General features: G+C 33.2%; 2 protein-coding genes across 2 annotated transcripts; both read right to left on the bottom strand.

Annotated features, from left to right (window-relative positions):
• Window positions 1-2,347: 2,347 nt before the first annotated feature.
• On the bottom strand, window positions 2,348-4,121 carry LOC132299620 (GATA transcription factor 16-like). Its single transcript, XM_059796360.1, has 3 exons — window positions 3,675-4,121; window positions 3,233-3,331; window positions 2,348-3,081 (listed from the first exon to the last, which is right to left on the bottom strand). Exons 1-3 carry the CDS (start codon window positions 3,699-3,701, stop codon window positions 2,752-2,754), a joined length of 456 nt encoding a protein of 151 aa, XP_059652343.1. The 5' UTR covers window positions 3,702-4,121; the 3' UTR covers window positions 2,348-2,751.
• A 2,862-nt stretch (window positions 4,122-6,983) lies between these two features.
• Window positions 6,984-15,069, bottom strand: LOC132299619 (importin subunit alpha-1a-like). Its single transcript, XM_059796358.1, has 11 exons — window positions 13,993-15,069; window positions 12,998-13,094; window positions 12,808-12,899; window positions 12,586-12,717; window positions 12,204-12,389; window positions 11,643-11,806; window positions 11,470-11,548; window positions 8,195-8,323; window positions 7,907-8,034; window positions 7,482-7,814; window positions 6,984-7,397 (listed from the first exon to the last, which is right to left on the bottom strand). Exons 1-10 carry the CDS (start codon window positions 14,209-14,211, stop codon window positions 7,484-7,486), a joined length of 1,557 nt encoding a protein of 518 aa, XP_059652341.1. The 5' UTR covers window positions 14,212-15,069; the 3' UTR covers window positions 6,984-7,397; window positions 7,482-7,483.
• Window positions 15,070-15,320: the final 251 nt, after the last annotated feature.

Here is a 15,320-nt window from a genome sequence, read left to right as displayed (position 1 = left end):
TTTCACTATTTTTGTTTACTTGATTTAGGGGCGGAATTATTAAAGGCTAATTTGGACTATAGTCCAGGTCCAAAAAACCAAAAACAAAAATTTAATATTACTATACAATAATTTACAGTTCGATCCATATACAATATTATTCTTTTTCTTAACTCAATCCACTTTGCAATCTTGACTCCGTCCCAACTTGATTCAAAGCTCTCTTGGCCTCTTTTTTTTATTTTCTTTTTAAAGTAAAATCAAAGTTCTTTGTTTCTCTTTGGATATGTTATATAATAATGTCCTTGTTCCAAACATATATATACACACACACACATATATATATAATACATTATTTTGTTAAATTAATCATATTTCTTGTACATTTCACGTGTTACAATTTGCCTTCTACTTCAGGAATTATTATCCTTTTTATATATATATAAAATTTCAAACATTTCATATTAATGAAGCTTAGTTTTCACGCCTTTGTCCTTGACTGAACATTTAGTTCCTTAAATGACATTGGGCCTGTTTTGCTGAGAGAGCCTGGTTTTAAAATCCCTCTTATAAAAATAGCCCAAAAGAAAATGATTTTTTTTTTTGAACATTTTAAAATTTTGATTAGTAGGAAAAAGAAAACTTCGAGAAAAATCACTTTTCATAACCACCTAATTTTCCTACAAAATTTTCTTTCAAAAAACACAAGAAAATTTTGATCCCTTGAGAAAATTTTGTGAACTTACAATATTCTCCTTTCTTTTATGGTAAGTTATATGCTACTCAAAGCATAAAATAGTAATTTTACATACAGTAATTTTTTTTGCAAAATTTCATACTAACCAAATTGATATTGAAAATTTAATTTTCTTTCACTTGACTTTCTTTAAGTGTCTGCCAATAGTTTCTGTCTAACCAGACAGGTTTTTTAAAAATCCGAGTTTTGATGTAAAATTGAATGAGACAAGCCTAAAAAAAAGATAGTATCAGTTAGATGGCATAATGAAAATAAGAGATAATGTAACACCTCATTTTATTTAGTTGAAAATAAAGGAAATGGAGTTTTTATAATTTTGCACGGTCAAAAATTGTATTTTATATTTATAAATTAATTTTTCTATCTTTCTCTAATCTCTTCTGCCCAATCGTGGTCAGTTCGGTTGTTCCTTAAATTGAATAGATATTTAATTTTCTATCATATAGTATTTGAAAGAAGATATTTAACATCCTTTGCTGAGAATAGTGAAAATGAGACTGAAGTGAATAATATGAACTCCACCTTCTCAGAGGAAATGTTGAGTTAAAATTTATACAACACCATCTTTTGAATGGAATAACAAAAAAAAAAAAAAAACATGAAACAGATCCAAAATTAATTACTCCCTCTACCAATAGAGTTTACCAATTTTTATTCCCAAAGATCAAAAAAAATCATGAAACATCATTATAACAATCTTTGAAAGCCACAGCACTCTTTTATTTACTCCATAAAAAATAAAAAATAAAAACCCCTATTAAATAATTTTTTTATAGATCATAACTCTGAATTTGAATTCCTTTAAGCCTATTTCCAAAAAAAGTTGCCGTCTAGAAAAAAAAATTATTAGATAGTTCTGATTTATTTGACAATTGTTACATTAATCCAATGAAAGCTCACCTGTTGGTCATTTTTTTAATTCGAAAGTTTAGATTTAACTTAATCCACCATGTCAATAGACCAAAATTATTTAATAATTTCTCAACTAGTACATGTGATATGAGAAGGTATACGTACAACTATGACATGAAGTACCCAACAGTGAAATTATACATGTATAACATGACATGATGTACCCAACAGTGAATTATAACACAGCCATTGTCCATAAAAAACAAAGGGAACTTCCTAGCCCCAAAGTAAGGTAAAAGATCAATTTTCCTCTCTCCCCTAGCTTGGAGAGAGATATTAACAAAGTCAATGAAAAGGATTTAGTGAGACAAAATGAGAAATACATCCACTTTCCGTTTTCTTTATTCTCACCTTTCAATCAAAGGACATAAATATGGACCAAAAGTGTTTCCAACGAACTAATACTTCACAATGTTGTAATGAAGGAAGACATTTTTAATGATTCAGTACCAAAATTTAATAGAATTAGTGGGGGCAATCATGGAACTTAAATTAATGTTGCCTCATTGACTTTCTCATCTTCGAAATTTGAATATGTTCATTATAATTGGACATTACATTAAAAGTAAATCCATATGATATCAATAACTCTGTTCCCACAAAAACTCCATCATACGTTTGAATTTACAATTTTACATGTAAAAATTGAAGACATTCCACAATTCTCAATTCAACAGATGTCACTCTTTAAGAACATGTTGCAGTACCATGTACACACACACACACACACAAATTTATTACCACATATTAGTAAGTTAATAGACTGAAAACAGACATGTGTGAAAGGGCACATTGATATATCAAGGATAAATCTAATTTGTTTTCTCATCAACTAGAACATAATATTTACATCAAAAGTTTCAAGAAACTACGTATTTCCCCATTTAATGTGTCACCAAAAACAAACATTCCAACCCCTTCAACTTTCACTCACTTGCCTTCTAACACACTCACTATTTAAAAACCTACGATCTACAAACATTAATTAAAACAAAAATAAAATAAAGAAAAGGGGAAAGGTATGTTTGGCTAGTTACTTTAGTTAGGGTCTTGTTGGCCCTTTTCTAACTAATATTTGTTTTTTGTTTTTGTTTTTTCTTCTTCTAAGCAACAACTTGGCCACAAGACAGAGCCATCAACAAAACAGCAGCTTCCTCCTCTTCTCCCAACTTCCTACTACTTTGTCTCTTCATTGGAGATCTTGGCCTCTGCAACATCACCACCTCTTTGCCAAAACTCATCAATCTCACCCTCAAAGTCTCCCTCAGTTTACCACCCTTAGCACTTCCACTACTAGCCTTGGCGGAGGTGGTGGTGGTGGTGGCGGTGGCGGTAGTGGTGGGTTTTTCTTTCCTCTTCTCTGACCCTTTGGTCACACCCAACCCAGCATTCCTTTTCTTCCTATACTTAATCCCACAAGCATTACACAGAGACTGAACAAGCCAACAAAAAAAAAAAAAAAAAAAAAAAAACCCCAAAAAGTTGATTAAAAAGACAAATAATAAAAGTGATTCAAATGAAAAAAAAAAAAAAAAAAAAAATCAAGGATAATCCAGTAAGATCAAATGGGTGGCGGTGGTTCACCTTGGGCCCAGCTGGACCACTCCTCCATAAGGGTGTCTTGGTGGTCTTGCAATCACCACAACATTTCTTGATCTCATTTGTTTCTACAGCCAATGATTCCTAAATCATCAAAACGGAATCAATCAACAAAAACCCATCATTGTATCACTCAAATCAGAAGCAATGATGAAATGGGTATTGATTAAAAACACATATTCAAAGCCTATGAGTGATTCTAAAATCATCAGAACAAGTTCAACAAACAAAATCAGAAGCGATGATGAAATGGGTATGGATTTAAAACACATATTCAAAGCTTCTGAGAAAATTTCCAAAATCATCAGAACAAGATCAACAAACAGAACCCATCACTGTATCACTCAAATCAGAGGCAATGATGAAATGGGTACTGATTAAAAACACATATTCAGAGCTTATGATGATGTATATACTCTGTACTCACCTTTTGGCTTTGATCCAGAACCTCCATTGCCTTTCCAAAAGTAACCCAGAACAGAGACTCTATGAATCTTATCAAACAGAGTGATGAACTAGTGGGTTTTGAAGGCTACAGACATACGATCTGAAAATCTGAAAACCCTAATCATATCTCGAAAAGAACAGAGATATAGAGTGAGAAATGGAGGAAACAAAACAGAAGATCTATGTGATATATGGTGAAACAGAGATTTGCATTGAAGAAAGAGATCTGATGAACAAAACCCAGAGGAGAGAGCTAGTAAGCCAGAGCAGCTGTATCATAGAGAGGATCAGATATAAAGAGGGAAAATGTAGAGAGAGAAAGAGATCAAAGAGAGAGAGGTGGCAGGAGTCAGTCGTTGTTGCCTCAACTTAATAAAAGGACCGACAGAGATTAAGAGAGAGAGAGAGAGACCGACATGCTGCTGCTATGCTGGGTGGACTGGATCACCGAATGCAAAACCCTAACCCTAAGTGAAATGACTGAAATGTCCTGTACCAAAATCTTGTGACGTGTCACCCGCCAAAATTGTAAAATTAAAATTTAAAAGAGACACCGTCACGTGTCGACATGCACGGGTTAGTAGTATATTTTTCTATAATAGTTAGACTTTTCAAAAGAGATGTCATAATTTCATAAAGTTTCCATTATAATAACATCTTTAGTAGCTTACCTTTTTAACCACAAAAAAAAAAAAAAAAAAAACCCATTACTATTTTTCTCATAGGAAGTAAAATGATATTTGAGATATAATAATGTAGCATGATGGTATTTTTTCAACTATTCAAAGTGATAGTAAGAGTTCAAATATTTATAAGGATGAAATGAGATCTCGTTTAAAGTTTGAATCTAATTAATTCATTATATAAACAAGTTAAAGTTAGAATTCGGTTATTGAACTCATTTAATAAACGAATCAATCTCAAACTTGGTTAAATTCAACTTATGCAGGTTCATGAATATTAAACTTGGGTAGGCTCGTATGTGTTTACGAATACGTTCGTGAAGGTTCATAAATGTTCTTAACAAATCAAAGTGATCTCGAAGACGAATTCAAACGAACCCCAAACACAAATATAATATTGTTTATTATTATTATTATGATTATTATGAGTAGAGCCAAGTCCAAGCTTAATTTTTCGGGTTTGTCATGAATTTAAACAAGTTAAGGCCAAATGGATTGAAGTTCAGAACGATTCATTTGTAGTCCTAATAAATATTTGATTACATTTTGGAACAATTGGATCGGTCCCTTGAATTTGAAATTAAAATAAATTTAGTTAAAATTTTAAACTAAATTTATTCCAATTCCAAGCTTAAGGCACCGATTCAGTGATACAAATTGCCGAGTGCAACATAAGCGTATCAAAATCCTTAATATTCGCAATTCATAATGTTCGTATGGCTGTTCTATTTTAGGTCTCATATGTCATTTCATCACCCATTTAATCAAGAGATAGAAAGAATTCACAATCAATCCAAGTCCAGGTACAAGAAAATTCCTACATTACCCCCACTTTGGATGACATCAATTTTTTAAACTTGTAACTTATAAGCATTTTTTTCTTTTCTTTTTTTGTGCAAAGTGCGAGCGAGTGTAAGAATGAAATATATATATATATATGTGTGTGTGTATATATATATATATATAGAGAGAGAGAGAGAGAAATTGTCTAGGAGAAGAGACAAAAAGGCCCCAAAAGTTGAACAAAAAGGTCCACAAAAAAGCAATCACATTCCACCCTCCCACTTTTGTTATGTTTGTAGTGGAAACAGAACAACGGAATGAGCTACAAAAAGGCCTGAAGAAGATGTGGTGGTCTGCAGATGTGATGGCTCTCCATTGTTACTTAAATGGTTATCATGGGGTTGTGTTCTGCTTTTCAATTTTCCCAGGCTTCACACCATTTCAATCAATAAAATTTACATATCAAAAGCTGAGCCTTCAAAATCTCTCTCTCTCTCTCTCTCTCTCTATTCTCTATATGAAAGAGAGTGTGCAGGATGATTCAGAGAAGAAAGGCTGCAGCTTGCTCACATGAGATTATGTCACAATATTGGCTTCCCAAGTAAATAAGATGTGCTAAGCTAGTCCATTCAAGTAAGGCACAAAAGCTATAAAAACTTTGAGAGTAAATTGTTGTGACTAAATAAGAATGAACGTTTGGTTCCCTAATCTGAACAGAAATTTTCAAAAATTTAAAATTAAAATTTATAATACAATTTTTCAAATAATTATAAAAAAATATTTGCTTAAACTGAATTTCAAGTTTACGAATTGCTCATTACGAACTTAAATCACTCACCTCTTCTTGAAACTGGTTTGATATTTTTAAGTTGTGTCCATCTTACTTAAGAGGTGCGTATTGATTCTATAATTATTTAAATAAATTTCATCTACGTTAACTCTATCTATTTGGAAAAGTAAAATGATAAACTTGATTTTATAATATTTCCAAATCAAAGAGATTGTTGAGAATAGAAATCAGTTTTTCCGAAAAAAAAAAATCGTGCTATGCCCAGATCACAAAACCGGACAATTCTTCCATTTTATTATTATCTAAAGAAAACAAACATAGTTAATAATAATAACTCAATGATAAATTTTTAACAGAGTTAATTGCAATCTTATATTTAAATACTTTCCCATTCAAATCTTGAAAAGAGAATCGAAGACTTTTAACTTTGGCATGGCTGCATATTTAAATGATAAACAATCGAATATAATAATCTTGTCTGAGTCTTCCAGCAGTCTCCAATGCCAAAAACTCCACACACACACACACACATATCTTATTTACACAACCCCAGACAAATTATTTAGAAAACAAGGAATACCCATACTCATTTTCCATTAAAAAGAAAACTCAAAATAAATTTCCAGAACAAAACCCCTCAGAAAATTAAAGCCATATTTGGGAGCACGATTAAAATGGAAAGAAATTTAGTTCAAAATTTTAATTAAATTTCCTCCAAATCTACTCTCCTCCTTTTTTCAGTATGCATGTACACCAGTAACGGTCATTCTATTTCTCTATCAAATTCTCATTCAGCAAAACTATGCTGATGAATGCTCAAGCTCTTCTTGTTATGTCCTCTCCACCCATTATCTACACCCATTATCTACTACTTCACGGCGTTAACCAAAATGCCGTTGGAGTATAGAGATGAAGCAGAGAAATGTCAATAATCTTAAGCAAACTTGTTCTCAAACTAACAGATTCAGCAAATTCAAAAGAGCGACTTTCAAACATATCCATTTCGCCATTGATATTACCAATCAATCAAAATTATCAGCAAGGGCACACAAAATGTATCTATAAGACTAGTCATTCCTTTTACTTCAATAAGGATTTTGATAGCTATCTGTTGTTTACAGTTATAAACAATATTCCCTATAACCAAAAAGAAAAGAAAAAACAGATGCTCGCGAGACATTTACAAGAAAAAGAAAATGATATTCTCTCGGAGCAAATGCAAAATTCTCAAGATCCTCGTAACTAAAAGCTGGGCAGGATAAAGTTTTTCCGGAAATTAACCCAGCCACAGTTAGAATAAAGGGAATTCTACTAATGACTACGAGGACAATAGCAATTAAAAAGACTCAACCATTTACACTGTGGAACCCTAGAAAAGACTAAATCCAGATAGTTTACCTCAGCAACTCAAAGAAACCCGAGCCAGTTCAGCAACCTCTTCAATGACCTAACACGCAGCAATTTCCCAGATAAAATTGTGTAAACCGGTACTATCAAAAAGTGATATCTGAGGTACCAAGAGAATACATACCTTCAGTCGAACTTGAAGCCGCTGGAAGGATCTGGCAGCACTGTCTCAAAATCACCTTCCTCCTCCTCCCAATATGTCGTAAGAATCATTACTGCCTTCTCATAAATCTCATTGTTGTCATGATTTTGAAGATCCTCAATTTTTTCCAACTCCTCATTGTCTTCAATCATTTCAACATAGAGATTAACACCTCCAGTAAGATCCTGATTCTTCTCATCTTCTCCAACCTTCAAGATGTTTTCAAGCGCATCCAAACAGACACTCACAATCCTCGGGTCAGAACAAGCAAGAAGATCGCACAATGGCTTGACACACCCTTGACTCGCTAGGTACCTGTCACCAACAAATAGAATTAAACCTTTGTATTGAAATATGCAATAATACCATTAATAACAGTAAACAAAATCTGTACGTGAATATCATACTTTATTTGTTCATGAGTGGCTCCAGTGGTAGCATTCAAGATTGCCCATGCAGCTTCCTTCTTGATATCAAACTCCGCATTTTGAAGCAGATGGATCAGAGGACCAATAATATTAGCCTCAATCACAGCCTGCAGAATTTCAAAAATTATCCATAATGAATAACAATGAGAAATAACAAAATAAAACAGTTTCTTATACACAACCAGTTTCAATTATATAAACAAATCAATGCCAAAAATTTGGACAACAAGATGACGCTTAAAAGAGATTCATAAATCTGTTGCTTACCTGAATCTGCTTCTTGTTGCCAGCAGTGATGTTTGAGATGGTCCAACAAGCTTCCTTCTTAATGTTCTTCTTGTAATTACTTGTCAACAGATTCAGAAGACGGGGTAGCGCTTGATGGTTGATGATAAACTGGAGGAATTGAAAGAAAAATCAATTAGCTTGGACGGAAACTTCACCAATCATAAAAATGAATAATTCACTGAAATTGACCAACGAAAAAAGTAGAATCATAGAATCACCTAAGTTTCTTAGATTAGCATCCTATATTAGATCAATGGAAGGAAACATGAGATGAAATTGTAGAATTGGATTGAAGATTGTAAATCTTATAAAATAAATAGGAAAAAGGGCAACTATATGTATAGACAAAGAAATCTTAACATAGACCCAGCACAAGCCTAAGACATAAAATATATAGAATTTTTATTCCAAACATATGGAATGTGACTCAAGTAAAGTGAGAATGTAGCTCAAAAGGCATATATCCCGACATTGCAACATAAAAGCTGTAAGGTTGTGCATAGGAATTCAAGTTCAAAACTTTACGTTATCATTTTTTTCTCTTACGAAAATCCAGATACCAAAGTTACTTTTCAACAAAAAGAAATCAAGATAATCTTAGTTTTTCCACAATCAACCAAATACTAATTTACTATGACATAACAACCAACACTTAATTATGAAATGCTAATTATATGAACTCTGATCACATGAAGATTCTACAGTATATGATCATATCCCTTTGCTATTTTTATATGATCAGAATCATTTAATAATTTTAGATCGTACAATTTTGCAATCCTAATTGAGATTTGATAACCATAAAAATAAACATAGTCAGAATCATAAATGTTATGACAAACGCAACAAACCCAAGTTGAATCAAGAATCATGATAGAAAAGTAAACACGCCACACAAAGATTTGTACGTGGTTTGGTAACAGCCTACATCCACAGTTGGGATCCGGCGAAAGTTTTCACTATGTGGCAAATTGGATATTACAAGTTTTCAGCCCGTCATTTCAAGAAAAAGGGCACCACATGGTTTCTCAGTTGAATTGTTTCCAATCAACAGGGCTTGGAAATTGACGTGCATCCATTCATATGAACTAGCAATTGTAATGCTGATCGCCTATGGTGCTTACCTTATCTTCCAGTTGGCAACTCACCGACAATTCTTTGAAGCAGAAGAGGTGATATATATATCTATATCATCCTTGAGTCACTATTTGATGGCACATTGTATTTTAAAGGACTCTTGATAACAATGCTGTTACAAATTACAATACAGTAGTTAAGTTGTATTGCGACTTTATAATGGATGGCTTAGTTAATGATCTTTCTGTTTCTGTACGAATTTCAGAGTCTCTCTCTACCTCCACTCCAAACCCTAAGTGCCTTTATATATTGGGCTACAAGAGACTAATTAGGGTCCACAACCAATGAGCAAAAAACGGGTCCGAAAATTTTCCGGGCTTGGGCCCACCAAAGCTCATTCAACGGGTCGTCGGGTTTTAAGTAGGTCGCAATGCGACCTGGCACCAAATTCGGGCCACAATATCACAATAAAAATTTAAAAAAATTACAGCCTAGCAACTTATAATTAATAGGATTTTAATAAGGCAATAGTCCAAATATTAAAATAAACACTATCAGAATTCAAAAATAAAAAACCAGCCTAGCGAATCACCAAATGTTGGTTTGTGCATGTCTAAACTAGTCCCCATGATTTTTGACAGTTTGGGTTCTTCACGTAAAACGTGAGTAAAGGAAATTGACAATAAAAGGGTCTAAAAGAGAATTCAAATATCAATTCTCACAACTAACAGAATTTCAAATAAGAATCAAGGGAAATTCAAAAAGTTAGTTAAGTGCAAAAACAATACCCGTAAGACTAAGACCTAAGCAACCCCCCTAAAGCACCTTTTGTACTCTGACATATCAAAGCCTCGAGTAAAGGTCTCACAAACCATCACTATTTCAAAATTTTCAACATGGAAACCAACCTCAAGAACTTTTAAGTTCCACAACCTCACAAACCTCTTTCCCCCCATGCACATAATTTATGAAACTTCAGCATCTTATCACCTTTCAATAAAAACTTCAGCAATTTCTCATCTCTGAAGCCTACCAGGCTACCACTTTATAGACTAAACCTATAATTTAACCATTTCAACAATCTACCAATGTTACATGAACTCGGGCAGTGTGTCGGGTGCAGATATATATCCGCATTGGATGTGTCAAATGCCCAAACAAAAAGACACGTGGAAACTGCTAAATATTTATATTATTTAATAATCTTATTTTATTTTTTTGAGGTAAAATAAGGTCTTTATGTAACATGCATGGTTGTGCAATATTGGCATTTCACTCATTTTGAAGCAATAATCTAATAAAATTTAATTACTAGACATGGTTTTTAGGTACATGTCCAACCAAAAGTGTCGAACACATACCCATACCCATGTCCGAGCACACATAGCAATGAATCAAGATAACAGAAAATTCAAGTGAATTTCAAAATCGATAATGGAATGAGAGTGCCAAAAAAAAAAAAAAAAAAAACAGCGAAAGTAATCATAAAAGGATAACTTAAAGTAAAAATATTAAAGATCCTTACAAGAGATATGAATTACCCATCCTCAATGGGGATTTTTTCAGCGCGTGATATATATTTTCTTCTTACAGTAGGCCTAACTATTTTCAATATAAAAGCAATGACTCAACAACACCAAACTGTTGATTGGGCTATAATAAATGGTGTTATTCAACACCTCAATCGGTATCAACCAATCACCCAAATGTAAATTAGAGCCACTGATATAACTCCTGACTTACGGTAAACCTAATTAGTTCAGACATGAAGCAATAACTTGACAAAATTAAACTATCCATCAAGCTCTAGTTTTGTCTGTGCTTCAGTTGTCAGATGCAGAAGCAGTATTGGAGGATGCAATTAAAAGGAGCCAATAAAAGAATTATGACTCAAAAGTAGTACATGCTACGACAAGAATGCCCTGGTTATGTTCCATAAAATCAAACAAATTCAAGAAATCTACAATTAGAGCAACTAACTTGTTCATGTTTGAGCATATGTTATTCACATAAATCATGACATATAACCTTAAGCATGAAAAGATAATCACATGATTTTTAGTGACAAAAACAAACAAAACCCCATTCTTTAAATTAACCCCAAAATATAAAGTTAAAATGAAAAAGAAATTGATAAATAAATGATAAAAAGATAACATGTTCCAGATGTCCTGCACCTGAGTTTGCGTATCATTTCCAGTGACAATGTTTCCAACTGTACGAAGAGCAGGAATGATCACCGAGGGAGAAGGATGACTGAAAATTCCCAAATAAAGAAAATATCAGTTTTAGGATGCATAACAACTAGCAGGAAACCCCAAAACAATATAAAACTAAATAAAATTCTTACCGCAAAAGCTCAACTAGCTGGGGGCACATCCCCGCATCAATAACAGCTTGAATTATATCATTTGTACCATCCGAAAGATATGAGAGAGCCCAGCATGCATCACACAACACTTCTTCATCGTCTGAGTCAATAAGACGCTGAAGAGCTAGAAGTGCAGGTTTTGTCTGTGCAATATTTTTAAAGACAGAAGTAAGAAATTTCATATTTAAAATCATAATGTCAGAAAGCTGTCTATGAGTGATACATGTGAAGTAAAAATAGTTAGAAAATATATAATAGCATGTGGTTTAATTAAGATTAAGGCGTCACAGCAGAGTGGCAAAACAAGATTAATGTAGCCAACCAAACAATTGAGAAAAGGCTTTATTAATTAAGCTGAGTACCGTAGTTACATCAAATTATAAGTTTTCCAAAAACTACTCCCATACAAAATTTATTCTGTAAACTATAAAAGTTGCTTAATTGGATGAACCACAGAGCAACCCACTGTCTATCATGATCTGACATGTAAGTACCAAAAACACAAGATAGAAGTGGAAACAGCAGGTCAGCGAGAACAACCTGATAAAAGGCAGGCTGTGGTTTGCCCCTACATAGATTTGAAATCGTCCAGGTAGCATTTCTCAGCATAGAAAGCTCGGCATGCTCATTAATTTGTGCCAGCAACGGAAGCAATGCATCATGGCCAAGGACAAGGTCACGACACATTGGGGAATCACCAGCAACATTTCCCAAGGCCCATACAACCTACATGTCCACATGGAGAAGGAACCACACACATTATTTGTATTGCAAAAGGAAAACTATCTTACAGTTAAATTTGATTATAATTCGATGCATTACCAAAAAGCAAGAAAATAAACCAACGGTGATGAGAGAAGAAGATAGTAGCAATTATAATATTTAAATAAGCAAGAGGCTATCTTCTCTCACAATTACGTACCTGCTCACGAATTTCATCCCTAGGAGAGCCTAGAAGTTTTACAAATAGTGGGATGGCCCCGTGATCAATTACCACCTTCGTATTCTCGGATGTGCCAGAAGCAATGTTTGTGAGGGACCAAGCCGCCTCAAACTACAGAAAACAGTATAGATTGTAAACATACAATCACATCTATACAAACATAAAAAGAAAGGTCGGATAACGGATTATATCATGCCAGACCTGAAGCTGAGGGAAGTCATTCCTTGTAAGAAACTTAACAAAATGTGGCACAACACCAGATTTAATAACTTCTTCAATTGGGGGACAGCATTCTGATAAAACACTACTGTTAAGATTCATCTCCTAACCATAAAACACGAAAAAAAGCATGCAAAAGAACGTAATGCACTATATAAGGACCAATTATCACCTATTGATAGCAATTTCCTGAATTGAGTAGTCATCTGGAGCTGCAGATCGAAATCATTGGAAAAAACACCCGAAACCATTGCAGGTAGTTGTTCCAACTGCAACAAAAATAACCATTTACAATTCACAAGTTGGAGAGAAACACCGAATATTTCCAAACAGGCTAAGTTACAGCAACAATTAACTCAACAAACCCTCAATATGACAAAATAATTAATTGAAAGAGGGAGAGGGAGAGGGAGAGAATTAAAATTTGGCGCAATTGCTTATATTAAGTTATTTAACAAACTCTTTAAGTGCTATACTTAGTAGTCACATATAACAGTGACAGTAAAGATTCAATTTAGACGAACAACAGTAATAGCGTGCATAATGAACCTCCAGATCCCAATTCATAAATATCAATCAGTACAATTGATTCAACAGCATAGACTCTAAACCTAATTCATTATCAAAAGTAAAACCTATACCTATATATACATTTATATATTTATATCAACCAATCATTACAACTGATTATACATACCAATCATTACAAGTTACAACTGATTAAACAGCATAGACTCTAAATCTCTCAAATTCTAAAATATATACATACACACACACAATTATATATATGGTGTGAATACTGAACCTCGTGATCACAAATACCAATCAGAACAACTGATTCAACAGTATAGACTTAGGCCTCTCAAATTCTGACCAGAATATATATATATATATATATATATATATAGAGTGAATACTGAACCACAATTACCAATCGGGACAACTGATTCAACAGCAGACTCTAAACCTCTCAAATTCTAACCAGCGTGAATGCTGAACCTTGTGACCACAAATGCCAATTAGTACAACTGATTCAACAGCGTAGACTCTAAATCTCTCAAATTCTAACCAGAACTTATATATATAGATATGTACGAAAAAATGTAACGAGTCCGATAGAATTCTACAGGTTTTTGAAGGCTAAAAAGATGAATTCAATACTGTTACCATCTTCTCCATGGCAGAGACATTTTCCACCGCGGCAATGAACGGCTGTAAATTGGCTTGAAGCCCCTGCCGTCGCTTCTTCTGCAAGCTCTCTTCTCTTCGGTTCTTTCGAATCTCCACCATGTCGTCTTCTCTCCGACGACGACCTTCCTCGGCGTCGACGGCGACCTTGTACTTGTTGCGCCGATCCTCGGCTTTCTTCTCCGGTCTCAGCGACATTGTTGAACTGTAACCAGAGTCCAGATTCTAGAGAGAGAAAGAGAAGAGAGAGTAGAGAGAGAGAGAGAGAGAGCGAGCGAACTTGCAACGGAGGGTTTTGGGGGTTTTGATTTGAAACGACTGAAACAAAAACTCTTTGAACGCCAAGACTGAGAATATAAATAGACATCAATCAGGAGTTTTTACACTGGTTTTGAATTTAGTGCTTAATTGGACTTAAATTAGATAATTGTTCATCAGATTTGAATTTGTTGATTACTATCATATTTTGTATCATCATATTTGTCAAAGTGATCACTCAACTTGTCATAAATTTCATTTGCCTTTTTTTTTTTTATTTTTTATTTATTTATTTATTTTTAATAACAGTTATTCACAATAATAATTGTATAATTTTACATATTAATAAATGAATGAAAAGTTTTTTTTGTCAGTGAATGAATTCTTTTTATTAATCAATCTGCAACCTTAAAAACTAAATTAAATTATAATTGTGTCTTTCTCAACTTTACAAATAAATCACTAATTTTTATATCTAGAATTTTTTAACTAATAATAACACTTGGGTTGACATGTCTCAAAACTTATGATTCCGATTTAAGATGAACAATAAATAAAAATAAATAAATAAAAATCAATCCAACAACTTGATCCAATTGCATAAATGACAAAATTATTTCACAACAAAAGCAATAAGAAAAAAAATTGAATACAACAAAATTAGCATATCATAAGAAACAAAACATCATTAAACCAACAACTTTTGATAAACAACACATCATTAAACCAACAATATCCCCTAATCTAATGAATTTATTTTCTTTTTAATTTTAGGGTAAATTACACCAATCTTCTCTAATAGATTAATAAAAATAATATTCTAACACGACCCCACCCAATCATAAAATATTAATCGAGCTGGTGTCATGTCCTTAAAAAATTTGAAAAAATATTTTTGTTCATATGCTATAATGATAAATAATATAAATATAATAAGTACAATTGTCATTTAATATTAACATATTAAAGTACCAGAATTTCTTCTAGTGCAACAATGACATACTCCTCCTCCTCCTCCTCATCTTCCGGACTGTCTTCCTCGGCTTGCT

Source organism: Cornus florida, unplaced genomic scaffold (genome assembly GCF_030987335.1).
Source record: "Cornus florida cultivar Cherokee Brave unplaced genomic scaffold, ASM3098733v1 CherokeeBrave_3.0.0_Hap2_Chr03, whole genome shotgun sequence".
Lineage (NCBI taxonomy): Eukaryota > Viridiplantae > Streptophyta > Magnoliopsida > Cornales > Cornaceae > Cornus > Cornus florida.
Note: the sequence above shows the minus strand (reverse complement) of the source record. Positions and strands in the feature narration are given on the sequence as shown.

What these genes read in the sequence shown, in the direction of transcription:
- LOC132299620 (XM_059796360.1), bottom strand. Translation starts at nt 3,701, where the DNA reads ATGGAGGTTCTGGATCAAAGCCAAAAG. An exon ending in TTCTGGATCAAAGCCAAAAG is followed by an intron (nt 3,332 to 3,674) that starts GTGAGTACAGAG and finishes TTGATGATTTAG; the next exon opens with GAATCATTGGCTGTAGAAAC. An exon ending in GTGGTCCAGCTGGGCCCAAG is followed by an intron (nt 3,082 to 3,232) that starts GTGAACCACCGC and finishes TGGCTTGTTCAG; the next exon opens with TCTCTGTGTAATGCTTGTGG.
- LOC132299619 (XM_059796358.1), bottom strand. Translation starts at nt 14,211, where the DNA reads ATGTCGCTGAGACCGGAGAAGAAAGCCGAGGATCGGCGCAACAAGTAC. An exon ending in GGGATGAAATTCGTGAGCAG is followed by an intron (nt 12,390 to 12,585) that starts GTACGTAATTGT and finishes GTGGACATGTAG; the next exon opens with GTTGTATGGGCCTTGGGAAA. An exon ending in GAAATGATACGCAAACTCAG is followed by an intron (nt 8,324 to 11,469) that starts GTGCAGGACATC and finishes CAATTCCTCCAG; the next exon opens with TTTATCATCAACCATCAAGC.